Here is a 24,549-nt window from a genome sequence, read left to right as displayed (position 1 = left end):
TGTAGATTGTACGCTTTTCTTTTCTGTATTCTGATTGGATGCGGTCACGTCACTCAACGTGATGAGGCAAAGGCCACGGAGTGACTGGGCGAAAGTTTACTGAAGTTCGTCTCGGCACGTCGAGAGGAAAAAACGCGAGCCTGCTTCTCACGCACAGTGGAACTATAGGGGTGCCTTGGAGAAACGGAAACGTGAAAGACACGCACATAATTCAAATGATTTGCCTACACAGCAGATATCTACGGACCCAAGGCGACATGGTGATTCATTTTTAATAAGAAGTGGCCACCACTTACTATATTGAGGCCACAAATGATTAAACCGAAGCAATGCTTTACTATATGGAGGCTACAGATTACTATTACCAGGACACAATTTACTATCTTGAGGCCACAAATTACTAGATTGAGGCCACAATTTACTATATTGAGAGCACAAATTAACATATTGAGGCCACAATTTATGTGTTGAGGCCTGGAATTACTATATTGATGCCAGGAATTACTATATCGATGCTACAAATTAATATATTGAGACCACCAGTTGCTAAATTGAGGCCACAAATGATTATACCGAGGCCACAATCTACTATACCGATAGCACAAATTAATATATTGAGGCCACAGTTTACTATGCTGATGCCTCAAATTATTGTACTGATGCCAAAATGACTAAATCGATGCTACATATTAATATATTGAGACCACCAGTTGCTAAATTGAGGCCACAATTTACTATACCGATAGCACAAATTAATATATTGAGGCCACAGTTTACTATGCTGATGCCTCAGATTATTGTACTGATGCCAAAATGACTAAATCGCTGCTACATATTAATATACTGAGGCTTATGTGACTTAACTCGTGGCCTCATATATTTATCTGTGGCTATGCCTTATTAAAAATAATCACCGTGTCACTTTAGGGACTCTGTAATTAGCTCATTCGTGAAACGTTGAGTTTTATTCATAGTTTTAACATGACGGAGCAGCAATACTTCAGCAGTACTTCACTGTGTTCTGCTGCTTTATCTGTTGTTTTGTTAGCTGTTCGTTCAGTTCTGGGTAACACGCTGCGTATGACGCTGAGGATGAACAGCTGTATGAAACCCTGAAAGGGCTTGTTGTTGTGGAATTATTAGCCTTAGTATTGTTCATATTACTCTTTTAAGATGTATTATGTTTAGCATTGAAAGCTTAATGGTTATATTGTACAATTCTAAGAGCTAAGAGTCAGCACATAAGGCTGTGTGCTGACTAATGTTGGAATACACAAGGACGTCAGATAACAGGAAATACCTCGAAGCTAATAGTAGTAGACCCTGGGATTAGCACACGACACATGTGGTTCATCTGGTCAGATAAGCAGAGCCATTGTCTGGAAAACGGGGGGAGTTGATAAACACAGGGAATACCTTAAGCTGACCTTGCAGACGCGCTCACGTCTCGAGCGCATCCTTAAACTTTTATGATGTGGATTAGTGAGATGGCCTAACGCACACATTGGAGACTTGGGTAAGGAAGGAGCGGTCATGCGACTATAAAAAGGGAGTCAGATGAGAAGGGGTCAGAGCTTACTTGGGAGATACATGATGCATGTTCTCTGTTTGTAACCTCTCCAGAATTCTGTAATAAAACCGTTTGTTTCACTTCAGTCTGATCTGCTCGTCTCATTTATTTTGCATCAACGAACACGCAGGACTGGTTTCGTCCACATTGTGAAAACAACTTCAGAGATGCACTTTAGCAAATATGATGTGACTGAATACCGCTACAGTAAAGAGTGAGTAGATGTCATCATCCGGTGAACAGTGAAGTTAGTCAGGCGTCTGGAGCTCAAAACGTTTTCAGGTGTAGTCGTTCAGCTAAACTGCATCTTCACCCACACTCGCCCAGATAGCGTTAGCTACGACAACAAGAGACGCGAGGCAGGCGAGTTTAACGGTAGCTCGCTGTTTCTCAGGATCTCGGCTAAACCGTTTAGCCTAGATAAGCTCGGCTGTTAGCTAGCTAGCTAACTAAAGCAGCTGTTATGAGCTCCTAAACTTTACTGTTTACAGGTTCAGCAAAGCCAGGCAGCTGGTTAAGGGGTTGTAGCTCGTAAACCGCGCATTCTGGGGAGCGCTGTAATCGGACCGTTACTGGGCGCTGTGTAGCCAGCTAGGTTAGCTAGCTAATGCTACCGTTAAATGATTCATCAGTTCTTGAGGTAAAATTCCCTTATTCCGTGTTCAGCCAAGCTTTATACTTTTCAGATATAGTTTTGGCAAAGCATTCCAAGCAGGGCTTGTCAGTATGGGTGTACTGTTAGGTTAATAAATGATGTTACAGTAATGTTTTCTGCACATATCGTGTACACCGCCAGTAACGTTCACTTGCTCTGACCAACTGCATGATTCATTGTAAAGAGGGCGAAGTTAGTCCCGTTTAACTGGATGTAGTGCAACACAATATGCAAAATGTTGAATTAAAATCATTGTATTCACAGTTTTAAGTAGGTTATTTTTTAAATGGAGCACTACTGGTCCCCTTTTCTCTGCTTGGACTGACCAAATGTCTGAAAAGTAAATCGTGACACTGTATATCATGAACCTATGATATTAGGTTTGTGCCATATTGCCCACCTCTACTCTCAAGCGGTCTAGTTCTTTCTATATAAGCTTCAAACTTTGAATTGACAACAGGAGATTTTGGCAGAGTTGAACCTTTGTGCCTTCTGCTTACAGAATGACCGGACCGAGTGAGCAGTGTTTGTTCCTAGTCTCCATGCCAGACCTGAGCAAGCTGTGCCATGTTTTCCTGTCCTTTCAGAACTGCTCTGATGAAGGAGAGCTAAGAATTAAGCAGCTGAAGACCTGCAGGTGGGCTTGATATTAACAGTTAAGCCTTCCAAACACACTGGCAACACTTGGCAGAGAATTCGATAATTGTAGGACTAGCCAAGTGATTTTGTCCAACCTAAGGTGCAATAACTTATTATATAAAGTTATAGATGCTATATGCCCAAAAGTATCAGCTACTTTAAGACCCACTGTTGACACAGGTGTTCAGTTGCACACACACAACCCAGTAGAATGGGATGCTCTAGAGCAGCAATACAGGTGTCCCGTGCCCCTCTAGCTGACACCTATGGAACAGTGGAACTATGTTGTCTGGAGTGGTGGATCATCCAATATCTTTAAGATGAGTTTGAGTGATGTTTGTGATCTAGAACTGATCATCCAACATCACTACCTGACCTCACTAATGCTCTTGTGACTAAATGGTATCCGACCCACACAGCAGTGTTGCAGCATCTAGTGTAAAGCCTTTTCAGAGGAGTAGAGGCTGTTATTGCAGCAAAAGCGGGATAAACTCCCTATTAATACCAGATATCAGAAGAAATGTGGGATGAATAGGTCTCTACAGACTTTTACACATATAATGTACATATACTCTGATCAGGCGTAACATTATGACCGTGTTTCTACACTCATTGTCCATTTTATCAGCTCCCTTTACCGTATAGGTGCACTGTGTAGTTCTACAGTTACAGACTGTAGTCCATCTGTTTCTCTGATACTTTGTTAGCCCCCTTTTACCCTGTTCTTCAGTGGTCAGGACCCCCATGGACCCTCACAGAGCAGGTACAATTTGGGTGGTGGATCATTCTCAGCACTGCAGGAACACTGATGTGGTGGTGGTGTGTTAGCGTGTGTTGCGTTGGTCTGAGTGGATCAGACGCAGCAGTGCTGCTGGAGTTTTTAAACTCCTCAGTGTCACTGCTGTACTGAGAATAGTCCACCAACCAAAAATATCCAGCCAACAGTGTCCTGTGTGCAGCGTCCTGTGACCGCGGATGAAGACCAACACAAACTGTGCAGCAGCAGATGAGATCGTTTCTGACTTTACATCTACAAGGTGGACTGACAAGGAAGGAGTGTCTACTAGAGTGGACAGTGAGTGGACACAGTGTTTAAAAACTCCAGCAGCACTGATGTGTCTGATCTACTCATACCAGCACAACACACACGCCACCACTACTTCAGTGTTACTGCAGTGCTGAGAATGATCCACCACCTAAATAGTACCTACTCTGTGAGGGGCCATGGGGGTCCTGACTGCTAAAGAACAGGATGAAAGAGAGAGAAACAGATGGACTACAGACTGTAATGGTAGAACTACATAGTAAGTAGCAAGTGGAGCTGATAGAAGTGACAGTGTAGAAATTAGGTGGTCATCATTTTCTATTGTTCTGTAGCTTAAGATACTTAATGAAAATGATGTTTATTTTCTGCTGTCTTTTTCAGAGAACTCTTGCTTCTGTATTCAGACGTCATCGCGTCTCCTGTGTTGGGCTCTTATGGAGGGATCAACATGATAATGGCTGTGAGTATGACAGCTATCTTGTGCTCAGACTTGATGGTGTAGTGTGTCAGCACAGTTGCCACAAGTGATGCTGTGATAAGCCTGTCCGCAGAGGAAGTATCTCTACTTCCTTGCAATGCTCTTTTTCTCACAGGTTCAGATAGAATCATGACCATACTCTTTTAGAAAAAAAGCTGCAAAAAGGGTTCTTTTAGTGGGGCCTTAGAAAAACCACTGTTGGTTTCCAAACGAATGTTTGAAAAGAGATTTGTTAGTGAAAATAACTTTTTAAGGCTTAAAGAACCTTTTAATGATGTAAAGGTTTCTTTCCAGAATCTCAGTGCTATGTGGAAGTTTTTTAAACTTGAAAAAAAAGACTCATAAATCTCATTAGCAAAGAACTTTCTCTAAAGCAGTGTTTCTGAGTCCTGGTGCTGGAAGCTCACTGCCCTGCATATTTTAGTACTTTCCCTGTTTAAACACACCCACTTCAACTCTTCACTTCTGTGGAACTGGCCCTGTGACCAGAAGGTTGCCGGTTCGATCCCCAGGGCCGACAGCACACGACTGAGGTGTCCTTGAGCAAGACACCTAACCCCCAATTGCTCACTGGGCGCTGTGGATAGGGCTGCCCACCACTCTGGGCAAGTGTGCTCACTGCCCCCTAGTGTGTGTGTTTCACTTCACGGACGGGTTAAATGCGGAAGAAGGGGTTGATAAGCTAATTGGTTGGGTCAGGTGGGTTGGAAACAGGGAAAACACCAAAATGTGCAGAGTAGTTGGTCTCCAGGACTCCAGGGTTGGGAAACACTGGTCTAAAGAACCATCAATAGAAAGGATCTTTGGCAAACAAAAGTGGGCCTTTTATGGCGTCAATTACAGAACCTTTTTTGGAACATTTATTTCCATGAGTAGTCCCTTTCTGAGAGTTACACTTATGTCAGTTGTTTGATGTTTGTCTGTGTGTGTAGTTTCGTTTTGGATCCCATTATCCTCATTGCATCAGACAAACAAGAAAAGACTAACACACATAAAAAGGGGGATATATATCTGTATATATACCAAATCATCAGACAACCTCGACAGTTAACAAAATGACACGTTTAGGCAATGCTTGGTCAAAGGAATACATAAAAGAAAGTAAACAGGTAAACAAGGTAGCAAAAAAGGGCAAAAGGGAAAAGAAAGAGGGAAAAAAAGGGTAATTTTCTTCTTTTGTCATATTTAATGGCTTTGTTTGAAATAAAAGATAAAATGGGATTTCAAACTCTTAAAATTTAGATTGCTTGCCTTTTAATATGTATGTTTTTATATTGTTAAACAAAAAGACTCTAGCCATTGCGTAGAATTTCTCTCTGTTCTAATGCAAAATAAAGCTATTAGATGAATCCCTTTTAGATTAGAGCTCATGAATGCTGCTTCCTTGCATCCCGTTGACGTGTTTGTGTGCGGTGTCTGTGCGTGACAGTGTCTGTGTGCGTGCCTACACAGTCCATGCTCAGGCATGCTCCGTGAGAAGCCAAATGGCTGCTGCACATTCCAGACATTCTGTCAGCTATCTTCCCTTTCTGGATTCAGGCCAACGTAAAGCAACGGCACAAAAAGGAAGTGTCAGACTCGGCTAATGAGCTGCCCACCTATTTAACTCTGCTTTGGAGCCCTCGTTTGTGGGCACCAAATGAGATGATGAGCACAACAGGAGCTTGTCATTCGCAATTGTTCATATGGTGTCAGACTCCAGGCTAAGCCTTTAGCAGCTTCGGTGATGTTTTGAAACACTGGTAAATAATTAACTATGTTATGGTTATGTAACTGTCTTTTTTACTTGTGCAGCCAAAGGAGACACAAGCAACATAAAATCATAAAGCATGTTTTTGGGAGTATTGTTGAATTTAATTTTTCATCCTGTTTGCTCAGTTGCATTGAGTTATTGGTCACCTGTCCAATTGCCCCTTTCAAGACGTTCAAGACTATGTCAAGATTTTAACTTTTAGTTAAACTCTACATTCACCGCTCTGTTTGTCTTTGCCACTCTGAACTCTCACTTAGATAATATTTTTCAAGAGAGGCTCCATCCAGGCCTACGCACAAAGGCACAGTCTACAGGTCAGTGAGAGATGAAGGTGTTGGCAATGCAGCCAGTCCCTTTATCTAATTCAGATACTTTCATGCTTCTAAAGATATTTGTTCATTCCCTGTGTGCAAATTGATGTCCAAAAGTGTTCAGACAGTGAATTCATCTACTTTAAAGTGCACCCATTGCTGACAAAGACCTTCTGTAACAGCTTGTGTAATCTTAATAGAAAAGTGTTGTCGAAGCAGTCGAATGGGACGCTGTGGAGCAGCCGCACATGAGCGTAGGGTTACCATGCCTAATGACAATCGGAAGCTAGAGGGGTATAAAGCCTCCCGCCCCACCCCCCAGGATTGGGCTGTGGGCAGTGGAATTGCGTTGTTTGGAGAAAATAAGATCCATCTAGTACTTTTGGGATGAATGGAAGAACTGCTTGTGATCCAGAACTAATCTAACATCAGTGCCTGACCACATGTATGCTCTTGTGGCTGAATGCAATCAAATCCTTACAGCAGTGTTTCAACATCTAGTGTAAAGCCTTTCCAGAAGAGTAGAGGCTGTTACTGCAGTAGAGGGGAACACACCCTGTAATAATACCCTTGTTTTCAGAAGAAACGTTGAATGAGCAGGTGTCTGCACACTTTTGGACATATAGTGTAGCTAACTTTTAGGAAAAGTTCATTCAGCTTGTCACAATTATGCACAAGGGTATCATTTTTGAAGCAGTGTTGCATTTATTTTACAGGCCAAAAGTATACTCAAATGACAAAACTGTAATGTTTTGCAAGGAAACTTAATTATATGTATAAAAAATTCAAAGCTTTGAGATATTGAATGCTGTCCACTGTTTTACAGCACCTGAAGTAATTGTGAGTAGAAAGAATAATTTGTTTGCTAAAACTACCTATTTATGGGGGCATTGTCACTTGTACCATTGACCTTTGTGTTTGAAATCTCTTTCTGCACTGTAATGCTGAAAGCATAAAGGTTTATGTGGAGCATTACACAATTCAGGCCACAGCACCGCAGTTGCAGAGGTGCATATTTTTGCTACGTACACTGGACGTAATATGAAATTCAGTGTACAGCGGTTTCTGTAACAGGTTTCAGAGGCATATAAAATTAACTATAGCTGACTTTAGAGATGATGTGATAAAAAAAAATAAAATTGATCACCAAACAAACTGGCAATAATTAGTTGCTATATGCATGATTATAACACACACATTTACCTACTGTTTTTTGTTTCAGTGAAAAACAGCCTGATGGATACAATCCATTTATTTATATGCATTTGCTTTGCTTTACTTACTTTGCTATTTTAGTTATTTATTTAAGTCATTTTAAAGGCTTCCAAAATGTTGTTTTTTTTTTCAATAAAATGTAAATGTGTTTTGGGAAATCTTTAAAAATTTTGCGATTGTTTAATACATTTTTACTTTTGACCTTTAAAAAAATCTCTCTGATTAACTGTGTTGAGCTTAGTGAACTGTACTGAGCTTTTCTATAATAAATTATTTTCTCCTTCTGCGCTCTGGAGTTCAGTTAGGTTCTCCTAAGAGGGTCCTGCCAAATGCTCTGCAAACCTGTTTGTTTTACTCCATTACTGCCAGACTGGCCCCTAACTGGAATAGAGTAGGCCAGTACCTAATCGCAGGTAAGATACAGTAAAATGGAGAAAAAAAAGAGAGTCTGTACTCCAGCTGTCACTGGACTACAACTGTCTGTGCTACCACTGGTAGCACTTGTTTGTGGTGTGGGGCTAATGGCTTTTTAGGACCATCTCAAAGCAATACTTTAGAGAAAGATCACTTTTGCACAGTTTCCGTTTATGAGAAATAGTTGATCAGCCTTATAGTAAATTTAATTGATCATCTAAGGTTCTAAAGTTTGCATCTTTTTGTATGAGACTAATGTAGCTAACAGGTAATAAAAGCTAATACCCCACCAATTAGCATCATGCAAACTGTCAATTGTTTATTGATACCAGATTGTCACAGTGTGTCCCCCAAAAAACTGGTAGGATAAAAGCTCCTCTTAATTGTTACCTACATTTGCTTTGTAACTCCTGTGCAAAACTAGAGAAACAAACTTTGGACATCAACCATATCTTGACTGACTGACTGCATGTGAGTAAAATGTACATTTTAAAAAAGTGTACATTCATTCTTTGAGAATGTTCTGCTTGAAATGTAATTTATTTATGGATGGCATGATTTAGTTTAATATAAGCAAAATGAGGCATCTCACAAAAGGAATTCAGCCTTATTCATAGATCAGTCCAAAATTTGTAGGTGTGATTCAATCCCATTCTCCCACGTTCATTCCATGAATGCTGGAGAATGTTTTATGAGGGCCGGTACGGAGTAGACTTTGGATTTTCTGTTGGGTGTTCTGCTTAAGGACAAAACAGAGAGATATAATAAGAACGGTAGTCAGTCATAATGAGAAAAGGAGTTAGCAGGTAAAGAACCACTGATTTACTCTATTTAGTATAATAACGTAGTAGGCCTACAGTAATAAAGTAGGCCTTATTATTCTGTTATCATCTGTTATCATCTGGTATCATCTACAGATTAAAGGTCACTCTCAGTGCTCTGTTCCGTGATTTATGCTGTTCTGCAGCCTGGCTACGAATTTGCTTGCTGGTTAGTGGTGTTATTATTGATTTGGTAACCGTCATTACTGAGACAATGTTTTAGTGTACCTTACAATTACATGTAAAGTTTATGATGGGATATAATTTTACCCTTAACTGCAAGAGTCAGTGAAAGCTGGGTAATAAACTTTCAGCATTACTTATGTTATGAGTTGTTGCATCTAATCAAAATAGCACGTAGAAGCTTTAGTTTAGGCTATATCATCAGTAATGATATTTACTAATGCATGCAATATGTGTACCACAATGTCATCAAATGGTATTCATTATGTGAGTTTTCATTTTAGTGCTACCCTGAAATTATTTAAAAGTTTGCTTAAATAAGGTTGCAAATTGCATGTACTTATATCCAATAAAGCACACACAAACATTAATGCAAATGCTCTCTGTCATGGGTAAAGCTTGCCAGTGCTTTGTCATGCCCTTGTGCTGGAGGACGCTGTGTGGTGAAACTGCCCTAATTGGCCTTGAGCTTTGTTGAAACTTTAACTTCCTTCCACGGCTATAATAACTTCAGAGATACCCTTCATTCCTTTGGCAGAGGTTTGCAAGACTGTCAAGGTGAATACGTTTCAGATTTTAATTCACAAATAAATGACGGCATATTCTGAAACAAACGTTTTATATTTCCTACCTGTCGTATTAAAATCTCAACTCAGTTTTTTCCATTTTCTACACCATTTGGAAATAAAATGCCGCACTATACACTGTGGGAACATTTCATGACGAATTGACCAATAGAACAGGTCCAAAATTATTGGTAATCAAATCTTGTTACATTAACGTTCACTGAAGTTAAAAACTTTTTCCTTCTCCTAGAAAGATGCAATTTTTTTACAGCTGTGAGAATTTGAGAAACATTTTCCTACGTTCTGCTGTATTTTCTTTCATTAAGAGCTTGTCTCATGTTAACAGACTGTAGAATTCCCTTACGACGTCTTTAGAGAGCTATATGCAACCAATATTATTTATATCATGTCATCGCAAGAACGGCTAACCATTTCCTTGCATTCATGCAATGTTATGTGCTCCACAGGAAAGGACTTCCTGTCTGATGCTGGAAAACTGATAGCTGTTGGTAGGTTAGAGTTACGCCTCCTTGCTCACAATTAGAGAACAATACTTCAACTCCCAGCTGCTCTTAAGAGTTTCAGTTCAGCTCGCTGTTCATTTAGTGTGTCAGTGGGCATCTTTGTGAAATGTGGCTGACTCAGTAATGAATAAATGCTCCGTAAAATCAAATGCGTCCCCTGATTGGTGGCATGTTACCAGAGGGGTTAAATTGCTTTTAGAATTGCACCACAAATAATGCCAAAAAGTATCCTGAGTTCATTAAACTCCAACCTTATTAAAAGGGGAATTCAACTGATGTTTCAAAATTCTTGTAAAATTAAATTGTTACAGTATAAACAAAGCCAATCAGAAGAGTTTGATGTAAAATGCTCTGTTCTAGAGAAACTAGTCAAGTCAGAATTGCTCTCAGTAGTGTTGAATGGACCCATATGACTGAAGCTTTTAATGCCACTAAAAGATCCCTCACAGAAGGTTATTACCTGAAATGTTAATGAAGATGCTGCTTGTTATCTAAGGCATTGCCTTTTGATAAGATTTTGGCTTGAAAAGTAATTAGCCATCCATGATACATGCAGTGCAATATAAAGCAAAACAGTGCCAAAAGAACCCATATTTAGCCATTTATTAGGCACATATTAAAATTATGAATACTATAGATTCACTGGTAGGTTCACTGTTAGATTCAATAAATGGGCTGTTTGTGTTGTAGACACCACGACTCCTATCACAAGCATGGATGAATTAGTAGATTTTTCAGCAGTGCACACTCTGAATTACTTTGTTTACATCTTAATGACTTAATTGTGAATCTAAAAATCTAAAAAATAAACGTCTCTGTCGTCCAGCTAATAATCTGCAATAAAACATTTTTCACAGTGCTTTATATACCTCCTCATTGTAATGAGCTCTTCTGATCTGGAAAAGGTCATCATGTGCCCAGTCTATAGTGGTTGGTAATTCTGATGCTGATGATGTTCGTGTTTTGTTGACAGTCCTGGAGCTGAATGTGAATGAGACCCACCTGTGTGTCAGTGTAAAGGCAAATACTGTAAGGCTTCCTCCAACTTTGGTAAGAATGAACTCTTATAATAATAAATGATGTCTATATAATAATCTTTTGAGTCCACCACACTTTTATATGACTTAATCTAACATTTTCAATACGTGTGTTGTCATGAGGACCGTGGTAGGGCTGTTAACCTGCAGTAGGCCCGGTATTTGGTTTTGCACTAAATGCTTAGAACTGTTAAAATTGTTCATCTAAGCTTGCAAGGAGATATTTATTCGGCATTTTACATACAGTACTGTGCAAAAGTCAGAGACCATCTTTCATTCATTAAATTTCCAGTCAAAATGGCCATGAAGTACAAATTTACATTTGCAGAGATACGTATTTCTGAGATGAGATAAGGAAGGAAGATAAGTGAAAAAAACAAGATTGGTCGACCTAGTAGACAAACAAAACGATCATCATCAGATAAACAGCGCTTAAAACTTTCACCTTAGGAGAGATAGAAGAGACATGAGCAAGGAGAAAATCAAGCGCCACTCTTGCTTCAGATCTGATCTTTTGTACGTCCTTCCGCTGTGAGAAGACAACTCAGTGCTGTGCGTCTGAAAGAGCGTGTAGCTGCCAAGAAGCCGTTACTGAGAAAAGGAGACAGACAAAAAAGAAGAAAGTTTACAGGTCAAAGAGAGATCATGAGAAGCAGAAAATACAACCAGCTTTTAAGACTGAGCTTCGGAGAGTGGAAACTATAAACAAGATTCCTGATTAGAATGGACCCAGTAATATTGAAAAAATGGGTATTGTGTTTTGTCATTGAGGCTTCTGTGTAATTATCTGTTAAATGCATGTTTTCTGCTTATTTTCCTGACGCTGAAAAATAAATAACTTGTACTTCACAGCTGCTTTGACTAGAAATTAGTGGACTGGAAATGGACTTTTGCATAGTATTGTATATGTTTTAATTGTTCCCTGACACTAAAGAGTGATGATATAGGAATAGTCTTGAGACTCGGTGTCAGTATGGATGCATTCTAAACACTAGTCAGCATTTTGACAGTCTGGAGGCAAAGCCCAATGGCTGAATGTCATCTGTGCTCGTAACAAATACTTGAGGCGAGAGCATTTCAGTAAAACTTCCTCTAACACCTTTGACATGTTTCAAGATGTGACCTTTAGCCCAGTCACGTTGAACGTACTTCAGGCAATCTGAGCTCACCACAGGTGAACATTTACAATACTTGACTACTGGATGAACAAGTTTTCTTCATTCAGTCTGTGTAGCTTAAACAAGTTTTAGGCTCCCTCCAGTGTTAAGTGTGCTCAAGCTGCACTTATAACCACCAGACAGGTTTTTATCTTAACAGTGCTTAAACGGTTGGTGTTTTCTTGTGTTTCATGTAATTTGCACATTAATACAGAATTCTGTTAGTTCATATCAGTTTAACCTCGCCAGTCTTTCTGTTTGTGTGAAGTTTTATAGGCTTGTAAAGCAATCACTTGTTATTGTCTTCTCTGTCATCAGCTGGAAGACTTTGGTGTACCTCCTCTTGTGATGAAAAGGTTTCTCAGTAGCAAAGAAGCAGTTCTTCACACTACAGTGCCAAATAACTGGTGCTACATACTCCCAAGGTGGGCCTTTTTGTGTGGTACTGACTTAGGACAATTAGTAAAGGCTGTTTTTTGACAAAACACCATTAATACACATAGTAACATAGTAAAATAGTTATAAAATAATAAAAAAAAAATAAAAACACTGACTTACAATTTTAGCACCAAGAAAATTGTCCTTCACTTTACAAAAACTCCAAATTTCATTCATTTAAAAATGGCAAAACAATTTTTTAGTGAAGGAGGTTAAGGTTATGGTTAGGCTTAGGCTTAGAATAAAAAATTCTGTTACATATACATACCTACATATGTGGGACATGTTATTGCTTATACAGTACTTTGCAAAAGCCAGAGACCACCATTCATTTCTAGTCAAAGGAAAAAAAACATTAATTACTAAGTTTTTAATTTCTGAGAAGATAACTAAGCAGATATTAGATAAATGATAATCACCTTTGATAAGGAAGGAGAAAGTCAAACGAAAATAATTTATAAAAAAAAACAATTAGTGGCTAAAAGAGCAATGGACTGGTCGTCCCAGAGCCTAGACCCCAACAAAATTAAATGCGTTTGGGATTCTGTGAATTATGAGAAGCACACAATGCAACCAGCTTCTAAGACTGAACTTTCGAGGTGTGGAAAAATATCCGATTTTTTTTTTGGAAAAACTAAAAGCAAACCTCTTTAAAAGAATGGAGGCTATATTGGACACACTGAATACTGAAAAAAATATATGTACTTGTTTAGACTTCCATGTAGTTTTCTGTTAAATATATGTTTAATTCTTTTTGCTGACACTAAAAAAATGAAAACTTGTATTTAATGACTGTTTTTACTGGAAATGGACTACTGAGAAGATGGGCTCTGACTTTTTCACAGTATTGTTGGTACTTACATATGGAATTTATGTGTGATCCACATTCTGACGTAGTACAAAATGTGCGTGCATGTGTACGTTTTATCAGCATGAAGAGGGGCCAGATCATTAGCATCAGTCGCAAGATACCTGAGGAGTGTCCATTCAGCTCTTATTCTGAGCTTCAGAATCACTGGACCAGCGTGGTACAGACACAACCTTGTACACTTCATGTTATCACATGTTAATTGTGTTTTCTTTAGCTCATTTTTCAACATACCTTAACCAATGAATCATTTGATTAATTTACAGTAACATAGCACTTCTTATGAGGAACTCAAGTTTTGAGTATTTCTGTATTTAAGCAGCTGGTCAGCCAGGTTTTACCTACACACTGGGTAAGCCTGATTACCAGCACTGCAGAGTGAAATGAAGTGGTATAACAGTGTAAGTATGTAATTAGGGCTTTAATAATGATTTGCTGCCATAAATACAGTTCTTAAATCATAAACATTACTTGGATTTTTACTCCTTCAACAAAAACAAATGAAGGTGACACTGAATGACATCCAGATACGCCTATAAAGCTTGTGTGAATGTCAGCCTTGCCATTATAGATTAGTTTACAGCACCTCGTTACTTTGAATTTAGCTCTTTGTAGTTTCATTAAATGAAACCAGGAGGGATTATATTTCACTTTGGATTCTCTCTTTCTTCAGAGGCCAGCAAAGTCAATGTATTCCTGCCTGTGGCCTCTCCACACCATGTGTTTTCCATTCACTCTGTGTTTTCTACATGGGTTTTTATCACTTTCACTCTCACGCACATGTAAACCTGCAAAAAAGACACCCTCTCAAAGTTTTGAATCTTTGAGGTAGTTTCTGCACTGAATATTCACTTTGTTTACAGCAGAGATTGAAATCTAACCTTTGATCGCAAACAAACCCAAACCCGCTGCGTGCTGACAGCACCTGAAACAGATTGGCATACACACCCTCGTATATACTGCACACCGACATGCTGAATCAAGAATATTTCTTTTTGTTTTGCATCATTATGTGCTTACAGACACAAACACACAAGCATACACAGCTCTGTACTGAAGTGTTGATTTAAAGCCACAGGCCCGGCCACTAGGGGGCGCTCAAGCAGCATCAATTTACAACAACCTACACAACATTAAAACGTTAATAAACTGAAATAACACCAAGCCAATGAAAGTGGAGTGAGAGAATTTTTAATAAATTTGGAATTGTTATTAGTTGGTAGGTCACATTTTGTAACCAGTAGGTGATGCACTCAGCAGAAGACAAGCCTGCAGAGGTTTGTGCTTTAACGGCCCAGGATTTATCTACATTCTCCACTGAAGGGTCTAGCTTCTCTTCAAAGAGGGTTCTGCTATAGTTATGATCTGAGACTTGTAACAATAGAATAACCCTATTTGATGCTGTATAGAACATTTTCCAAAGTGTTCTGTATAAAATCATATACGACATATTAATCTGAAGAATTATTTTACTAGGCTTACCAGCATTTAAGCTTCCTACTGGTTCTTTGAGCTCTATGTAAAACCTTTATTGCTACTAAAAACCCTTGAGGAACCCTCTCTTTTTTAAGAGTGTAGTCTTTTGTGTCTGAGAGTATAGTATTTTTTCTTCGTTCAAGTTAACACCAGCTAAAGCCGTTTAGACTAGTTAGGGATAAAGCCTCACTGTGCCTTAACAGCACATCCAGGGCAGTGCACTCACATTAACCCATTTCAGAATTAATACATACATGTTTTTAGAGTTATTTGAAGTAGACTTCAAATATAGTAGTAAAGCGAATAATAATTTGGTTACAGAACCTCACATGTAAGCTCAAATACCTGTGCAAGTAAATGCTTTTACAGACCATAGATGTTTGTGTGCACATGCAATAATAACATATCTTGATCACAAATTCAAACAAAATTGTACTCACAGCTGTCTTAAAATTTACAGTGTTTCACTGAATTGGCAGCTTGTATGTTTTGTCTCTGACTTTCTGTGATGCCACATATCAAATACCCAAATATTTGAACATTTTTCAGTTTTAAAAAACTCCAAATATTAAATTTAACCTGCCGATACCTACAGACACCCGTCGCTGTAACTGCATTTTATTGCCTCACATGTCAATTGCAGAGAAGCATAACTTGGAAGAATTTGTAAACCTCAAATATTTCTGCACATTAAAAAACATTTGGCCTACTCAAGCAATTCAATTGATATTCAGAGGTGCATCCTGCCTGGACAAGGGTGTAATGTTTTATTCCTGTATAAAAACAAGGTGGTACACCTTTGACAAATGATAAGTAACTAATAGTTGTTTTGTATGATGGGAAGTTATATTTTGCTCATGTTGTAATGTTTTTTTTTCTTTCTATCTCTTTCTGTCTCTCTCGGTTTAGTATGGGTATCACCTGCCCCCATTAAACGATGATGAGGTGGTGTACTGCAGTGTGTACTTCAAACTGATTGGTGAAAAGCTTTTCACGTATCTCTTTATACATATAGCACATTTAAGCTAGTGCATCTTTCAATTAGAAACATATTCACATACTCATCCACGGGTAAGTTTACACTGGGAAAATATTATCAGTGTAGTGCAATTTGGTAGATACATTAAAGTCTAAATGATTGTTTTTGTAAATCATGTTGAACCATGAGCAGATCCATATTAATTAAAGTAATTAGTATGTTTATAGTGTTTGTCATAACAGTGTCAGACAGGCAATGGCTGTCTGAATAGGTTCAGTTTTTCCATGATCAATTTTTCCATGTTTTTCCATGGTTTCAGTGTTTTATTTCTTCTTGCTGAATATGTCAAACTCTCACCCCATCTAAATGATATTCCTGCATATTGTTGCCCGATTTATGTTCATACTAGCGCCATTGAGTCTGTCCCAGTGCTGTGATTATATCTAGAGAAAGTCTCAAGTTACTTAATTTAACATGAATTCTAAAAAACTCTTAGCATGTGATCATATGAGGACAGGTTGGTATGCTTGCTTAGCTGATTAAGTCTTACTGGGTTTGTTACCATTTCATTTAGTTTTTTTTTGAGTGTTTGATTTAGATGTGTGTCCTTAAAATCTAAATTGCTCAGATATCCTCTGAGTTGCATTCGCATTCAGCCTGTGCAGGTCTTTCCCAGAGTTGACCTGCAGGGGGTGCTTGGAGTCTTCATGTCAGATCTGAAGAGTCTTCTGAAGAATATCTGTAGTGTTCCTGTCCAAATGACCAACAAGCCTTTCTACCATACTACCACACTGAACAGACCTATCTCACAGGTATGAGGCAGCAGCCACTGTTCTGCAAGAGTGTTTTGTTTTGTTTTGTTTGTTTGTTTGTTTGTTTGTATGGATACTTACTGTCAAAGTCAGACACCACCCTTCCCCAGTCAAAACAGTCATTAGGTATGTGTTACTCAGCATCAGAAAAAAGCAGGAAATAAATATTTAAAAGGAAAATTACAACTGATTATATTTTTTCAGTATTTAGTGTGTCCAGTGTTCTTTTCAGGAGACTTGGTTTCAGTTTTCCTAAGATGTCTGCAGTTATATTTTTACACACCTCTAAAGTTCAGTCTTAGAAGTTGGTTACATTTTCTGTCTCTCACAATTCAAGTAACCTGAAACTCATTCAGTGATGTTGAGGTCTGGGCTCTAAAGTGGCCAGTCCATTGTTCTGAGAACACTTGCAGCTTCTTTGTATGATTTGCACAGCTTTTTTGTCTATTTTCTAATCTCAGTAATGGCTTATTGACAGCTACACATCCTTTCAGGTCCATAGCATTGGCTTGTTTTCTCAGAGTGGAAGGCTGGACAGAAACCTCTCAATGATATCTTTAAGTGCCATTTATCTGATTCTGACTGTTTTGGTGGTCTATAACATCTTGCAGGGTTGTTTGGAGACCCATTCTCTTCATTTTTTTAATGGAAACTGTTTTTTTCCACTTGTTTTTCTTAGAATTTTCTTGTGTCTTATCTTTTCAGAAATAGCTTTTGAAAAATTAATAACTTATGCTGAGTGCCTGTTTTGATTGGAACCCAAATAAATGAAGGATGCTCTCTGGCTTTGGCAAAGAACTAAAGATTCAGTTATTTACTGTAACAGTCTTGCTTTTGGTGTAATTGCAAATAAACCTTTGATTTAGACGGTATATAAAGTTTTGAAGTCTTAGATAAAACATCCCAAACTGTTACAGGCTCAGATGAAGCATGTTTTCCCTTCTTTACTCTCATATCTTCAGATAATTGGATTATGCAGTGAGCGCTAATCTGTTTTTTAAACAGATTAGTGGCATACGGAATGATAAAACAGAGCTCAAAACACTTCAGCGAGCATGTAGTGATTACTTGAACAGCAAGAACAATGGCACATTCACACCATTTAAATAGAGCTCAGAAGGAGCCAAGAGAAATCTGTGCTAAAGTCTGGATTTCCATTCCAGCACATTAAATTTCTCTATAATTTAGCATGCTGTGTAGAAAGCTATACGAATCCATCTGATCATTTTTAACATACTGATCTTGTGTGTTTGGGTCAGAGTTTCTCTTTGGCCATGATCGAGCCGTGTTATTGTGAAACCACTCTGTGATCTCTGTGAATACTTCAGTGTTGTATTTTCAGACAGAGACAGTGTCTCCCTCAGTGTGACCCTGTGCTGCAAGAATAATACACCAGCTGTCCCAGTGTGCTCTTAAATTTGGCAGGCAGGCTGTGAACATTTTCCTACTCATAGATGATAAATTACTTCTGGAGTCCAACTGAATGCAAGTAGGGAGAAGCCTCGTTCGCTCAGAGACAAAGTGTGCATATACATCGGACAGCACCGTCTGAGGTAGCACTCCGTCGAGATCTGTTCTTCCAGACATTCTGAATAATAAAGGGTGACCGCATAAAAAAGCTTGTTATAGGAAAACTCTGAGTTTCCAGGCAGAACAATATCTGACCGTACATTAGGTCATTTCCTCTCGACTGGATTCCAGTCCACAGATGTAGAAAAACACTAGCAGAGTGTGCCAGGCGAATTGATTTTATTTATGCTGGCCCACGCTCACTTTGGTGATTTTAAACTATGACAAACGAAGTGGAGTGCAATGGGAAAAACAATTTCTGTCATTCCCTGAGAGTTAGTGCAGACGGGGGGGCTGCGTTTTAACCCTCCTGGACAGTGCTAATCGATAATGACACGTGATCCTGATTAGATTGTGGTTCGTGCTGAAGCGGCATACACAAGCAGCAGTCATGACATTGTAATGTGGGAGCTTCAGGATCTGTGAAAACAAATGTTTTTTACTCATCCGAGTAGGCTCCTGTGATTAGTTTTAAAACCACCACAGCTGTGCTCTGTATTTTATTTCTGGCAAACCACACAACTCTAAAAGCATTTTAAACATCTCAGTAAAAAGTATAGTGCACTTCTGCAATGAGCCTTTAAGTTCCTGTAATACATCTGCATCATTTGAAGGGTTCCTCCGAGGAGAAAGCATGAGGGTTTTTTTCCTAGCAGATTAAATTTCCTTAAAACTCGGTGTTCTGTAATAAAAAGTGCTGTACAGTAATGTTAGAAAGTTAGAAAACACCCTTCATTTATTTAATTTCCTGTCAAAATGGACATTTAAGTACAAGTTATTTATTTTTCAGGAAAAAGTCTAAAACATATTTCATGGAAAATTACACAGATGCAGCAACAGCAAAATATATTTTTTTCAGTGTTTAATGTGTCCACTCTTTGCCTTTATTGCAGCTTCTTGAGTCTTTCTTTCATTTTTTCAAAGAAATCTGCAAGGATTTTTTTCAACACCCCCAAAGTACAGTCTTAGAAGTTGGTTAGATTTTTTCTTCTTACAAGTAATTCACATTTAGTTGTGTTGAAGTCTGGACTCAGTCTGGTCAGTCTGTTGTTCTGAGAACACCAGCAGCTTCTTTGTTTGATCTTGTCTGTTTCCTTTTTGAATGTGTTGTCCATGTGGTTCTTTATAGAATATTTAAAAATAAATGGTTCTGCATAGTACCAAAAGCATTTTTCTGTTGGTATGTCAAGCTTCAAGCATCAAGCTTATAACAACAGAAAAACCCTATGTGTAGAATCACTCTCTAAAAGGTGCTATGAATAAGCAATTTACAACACATTCTCCCATTAGTCAAGAACAATTTCACCATGCAAAGAACCATTTAAGCATAAAATGGCTCTATATAGAACTCATGGTTCTGAATAGAATATTTTCCTTTATTAAAGAACCCTTGAAGAGACCTCTTTTTTAATAGTATGCTTAATGGCCATATTGACCAGAGATTATACGCTTTATTCTATTGGGTTGTGAGGGGGTGCTCGAGCCTATTCCAGTGGTCATTTGGCAGGAAACACACTGGACAGGTCGCCAGTCCATCACAGGGCATTCTTCTGTCTAGTATAAATGTATTTATTCATTCTTATATTCATACACTATTCATTACACTGTGTTAACATTTCAATGTAATGTAATGGTCCAACATGATTTTTCAATAAATGTCAGTACATCAATGTATTTTAAAGTTAAGAACATTTTGCTTGTTCTGTAAAGTTACCAGTTTTTTTTTCCATGTTTGTGTCAGACTTCAGGTTTTACAGTCCCCCTTCTTCCTCAATTTGTAGGTCTCTGGGGCCCTACCTGCTAACTTGACAACCGACTCAACCAGCAGGCTTGTGCTGACCCAGTTCCCCAGTGGCTGTGCACCAGGGATGGTGCCTGTTTCTCAGTTAGCAGCCTCTCAGCAGCCCCTTACTCAGCCTGGACGTCTCACCAACATCAGCCAGACAGCAACAACCACAGATCTTGGCAATTTTCAAACCCAGAACCGCAGTTTGGAGTCATCTCATTGCCATCACACATACAAACGCAATTTCCCTTTATCTCATACCTCGCGCCCACCATTCCCCTCTTCCTCTTGTCTCTCATCTGTTCATCCATTACCCACTCAGACTCAGCCTATTCCTCAGGTGCCCAAACTGGTGTCAATCTTCAAAAACAAATCAATCAGCCGCCATGTTAACGTCACTAAGATTCTGGCAGAAAAGCAGCAGAAGAGAGCAGATGCACAGACCCAGCAAATGTCTGGAGCCTCAGTTAAAAGACCCCATCCTTTCTCCTCTCTTTTCCCTTCATCCCACACTACCTTGGTTACCCTTACTCCATCATGCAGCCATCCACCTCCTCATCGGGTCACGCTGTCCTTCTCTAAGAACCGTAAGCGAGAGCACGGAGTCTCTGTACCTGCCCCACAAGAAGCAGTCTCTAGAACACAGCCACTCACCATGCCTGAGGTCCACAGCAACAGAGGGGTAAGCAAGTGACCCTCACAAACCTCTACAGGTTATCTACGCAATTCAGTGGTTGAATCTCAAATATTTCCATGTTGCCTGTATAGTGTGAGTTTGGAAAGTTTGGCTTCTTCACCCAAATAGTAGTTTATGTTCATTAGGGCCATTATTTACACGATTTCTGAGCCATTTGAAATTGAGCCAGTCTGAAATGTTAATTTAACCCCTCAGTCCTATTATTTAGCTATTTGGCACTAGATATATACACTAGAATATTTTAATAAGTTTAATAGAATATTTTTTTTAAGTTTTATATATGGGTCAAATCTATACATCTGTCCAATGCTGATATTTTTTTAGTATTTACTCTTTTAAAGTACTTTCAGTACCTACCGTCATGCATCCCTTAAGGTTTGTAGTTGCAAACACAAGTGAATTTTGGGCTCTTAGAGTTTAAAGGAATACTCCAGCGTTTTTCAGTCCAATCTCTGTCTAAATCTGTTGCATGCAGTTGGTTGCCATGGACAAAAACTTTGACATTTTAGTGAAAGAATACTAATGGGGCAGTCGTGGGCTGGAGGTTAGGGAACTGGCCCTGTGACTGGAAGGTTGCTGGTTAGATCCCCACTGCTGACAGTCCATGACTGAGGTGTCCTTGAGCAAGACACCTAAACCCCAATTGCTCCCGTGGATAGGGCTGCCCACCACTCCGGGCAAATGTGCTCACTGCCCCCTAGTGTGTGTGTATTCACTAGTGTGTATGTGGTGTTTCACTTCACGTGTGGGTTAAATGTGGAGGTGGAATTTCCCCGTTTGTGGGATTAAAAAAAAAAAGTATCACTTAATCGTATTAACTCAACACAGAGATATTAGGCTGAAAATGTGAACTATAAAAAACAGAGTATTCCTTTAACTCTATGACTATGCAATTGCCATCATAGTCTATAGATGTTAATTTAACCCTGCTGATTTTATTGTTTATAATGCATGTGACAAAATGTTAGACAAAATATTTCAGGGTGCTCATCTCTGATTATTAATGTGGTCTTTTTCAGAGGGAGGTGTTTGAGTCCCAACCAAAGAGAACCAAAGTGACCATACAGGAAGCAGAGGTGGTGAAGTATGCCAAAAACAATCAGGTAATCTAGCAGCGCTCTTCTCTGCAATCTGTCCTCTATATCTGTTTCTATACTGCACATAAACAGAAATAGCAATATACGTCAGAATTCCAATGCCTGTTTCTCTGTCATTAAAAAAATAAGAAATTCTGTTTTATTTTTATTTTAGGTTTTTTTTTTTTTTTAGTTTTTCAGTCTCCATGAATTTGTTCACATGTTTGTGTGTGAAGAGCAAATCAATTTGATTTAGAGTCCATCAGCACCTCAGAGTTGCTGCTCATAAAACAAATGAATTGTCTGGCCATCTCTAAATGAAATCCATTACAAGCTTGGCATGTGCTCATGACCTGGATTAGATGCCATTAAGAGTGATGAGCCAATGCATCATCTTGATGTAAGTGGCAGGAAAAAGGTGCTCAGAGAGTTGAAGCATGCAGCAACAAAGAGTCCTGCCCACCTTTAATTTATAATCGTGCCACACGGTGATTATGGCCTGAATACCTAAATAATTGATTTATTATTATAATCATAATTATAGCATCTCTTCAGTATTTATTCTGTGTAAGGTCAACTCTGTAAAATCCAGTTTTGTCTGCAAAGAAAGAAAAGAAACATCACACTGAACTTGGTATAAAAGTGTGAAAGAATAATATTGGAGAGATTGTGTAATTATGAGTATTTACCTTATATATGTAGCTGATAGTTTCATTTATGTATTATGAGGCTGTAATCATGTAAGAATAATTAAGAAGACTGAACTTCTAATATGAGATCTTGTAAAAACTCATGTTTTGATTTGCAAACTGAAGTTTTTTTGTTTTTGTTTGTCTGCTCTCAGCTGGCTAAGATCAACGTGGCGACTCTGCAGGCTTGGCTTAGAGGTCATGGTGTCACTGTGCGCTCAAAAGACAAGAAAGAGGAGCTGGTTTCAAAGGTCATGCAGTGCCTGCATGAGCCATAAGGAAGCGTAGTCAGCAGCATCTCGAAGGCTCCAGGTATAAGATTCCTCTCCAGGTAATCCACACCTGAGCAGAAATCTAGCCTGCAGAGCTTTTCCTCACAGCACTCATGCTGAGCTGAGCTTTTCACTGTTCATATAAACTCTCACATGAACTCTGTTGTGCTCTAGCACTGTTATTTTTTCTGTGACTAGTTTAGCACAGTTACCTTTTATTCTGTGCAGATAGCACTGCATTTTATAGACTTGACATTGAAGATCTAACAGGAATTTACTGCCGTTACCTGTATTTGCGTCTTAATGTTATTGGTTTAAATTGTTTATATAATTTGTTTTAGGCACCTGTTCATGTGCTTTATGTCAAGCAAGATCTGATCTTGCAAAGTTAAAAATGATTGCCTTACACATGAAAATGCTGAATACAGATGTCTTCTTAGTATACTGTTGTCTCCTTTTCTTCTTTGGTTGGGCTATCAACTTAAATCACTTTCAAATATTGAACCGAAAGTGACTTTGAATCCTCATTAGGATCCAGTCTTTTTGGTATTTTAATACATGAAAAAGCAACCAGTTTGAGCCACTGAAATACTCAGAGTGATCTTTCCATAAAGCTCACACAGAGAATTTCAGATGACAGCAGGCTCTGGGTTCTGCCGACGCAGAGAAGTATGTGATGCAAGTGTGAAAGAAAGCTCTGATGGTGGCTCACACAGGCCCTAACGATACTTGTGATGACAGGGAGCAGGGAGCCGGAGGATTCTGACTGAAATGGAAATCAGCCCAAGCCACTTTGATGGCTAATGAAGGAGCCAAAACTCTGTAGCTTTCAGCCTTTCAAAAACACAATGTTGGACGGTCTTTTTAACACTTCTTACATGAAAAAAAGGCTAATGACTCAGACAAATCTGATTCAGAGATCTGTGCGTGGAGGAGAGTTCATGTGAGGGTAAGACAGGGGCTTTTGTGCAAGTTTGAAGTTTTTAATTTTTTTGAAAGTGATCTGCAATTTCTACATCAAAGACTTTAATTTGAAACAGACTTCCCTTCATACTTGTACGTTAGGGCGACTGCTTTTGATTACGCTAAATGGCTTCATATATCATGATGCTTTATGGATGGGATGTGTTGTTTGTGACATAGATGAGCGATTATTTTTATAATTAACAGGGCTGTTTTGGTGTTAACACTTGAGCACATGTGAAAATGGCCCTGTGGTTTGTGATTCAAAGGAAACTTATGGTTTAGATCTTCTGCAGAAAGTACAGTGAAGTGACTCTGTGCCAGGATACATTTGGCATGTGAATGCATGGAAGACTTTTTTTTGTTGTTGTTGTATTTACAGTTTCCATGTCCTTGGTGTAGGTGTGCATTCACAGGGATGTTTCAGTCTCGGAGTTTCCATTCATTTTCTCAGTTTACTGTCATACAAATGATGCCTGAGAGACACTCAGTATTTCATCTTTGAAACTGAAGTGAAGAAAAACAATGCTCTTGTTCAGTCTTCAAGCAGCCAAAC

At 38.8% G+C, this 24,549-nt stretch overlaps 1 protein-coding gene across 4 annotated transcripts; it reads left to right on the top strand.

Moving 5' to 3' along the window:
• Positions 1–171: 171 nt before the first annotated feature.
• LOC108431056 (uncharacterized protein C18orf63) lies at positions 172–23,472 on the top strand. 4 transcript variants are annotated; one of them, XM_037536804.1, is made up of 15 exons: positions 1,044–1,125; positions 1,718–1,784; positions 2,728–2,862; positions 4,291–4,369; positions 6,398–6,454; positions 7,968–8,079; positions 10,118–10,159; positions 11,148–11,224; positions 12,687–12,793; positions 13,738–13,834; positions 16,060–16,145; positions 16,758–16,941; positions 20,292–20,978; positions 22,013–22,096; positions 22,914–23,472. In XM_037536804.1, exons 2-15 carry the CDS (start codon positions 1,738–1,740, stop codon positions 23,034–23,036), a joined length of 1,917 nt encoding a protein of 638 aa, XP_037392701.1. In that variant the 5' UTR covers positions 1,044–1,125; positions 1,718–1,737; the 3' UTR covers positions 23,037–23,472. The 4 variants fall into 4 exon arrangements, with proteins under 4 accessions (XP_017559466.1, XP_037392701.1, XP_017559451.1 ...); XM_017703962.2 differs by lacking the exons at positions 1,044–1,125; positions 1,718–1,784 and adding exons at positions 1,897–1,945; positions 2,062–2,210; XM_017703977.2 differs by lacking the exons at positions 1,044–1,125; positions 1,718–1,784 and adding an exon at positions 172–260.
• Positions 23,473–24,549: the final 1,077 nt, after the last annotated feature.

Source organism: Pygocentrus nattereri, chromosome 3, assembly GCF_015220715.1.
Source record: "Pygocentrus nattereri isolate fPygNat1 chromosome 3, fPygNat1.pri, whole genome shotgun sequence".
Classification (NCBI taxonomy): domain Eukaryota; kingdom Metazoa; phylum Chordata; class Actinopteri; order Characiformes; family Serrasalmidae; genus Pygocentrus; species Pygocentrus nattereri.
This window is presented reverse-complemented; position numbering and strand designations above follow the sequence as displayed.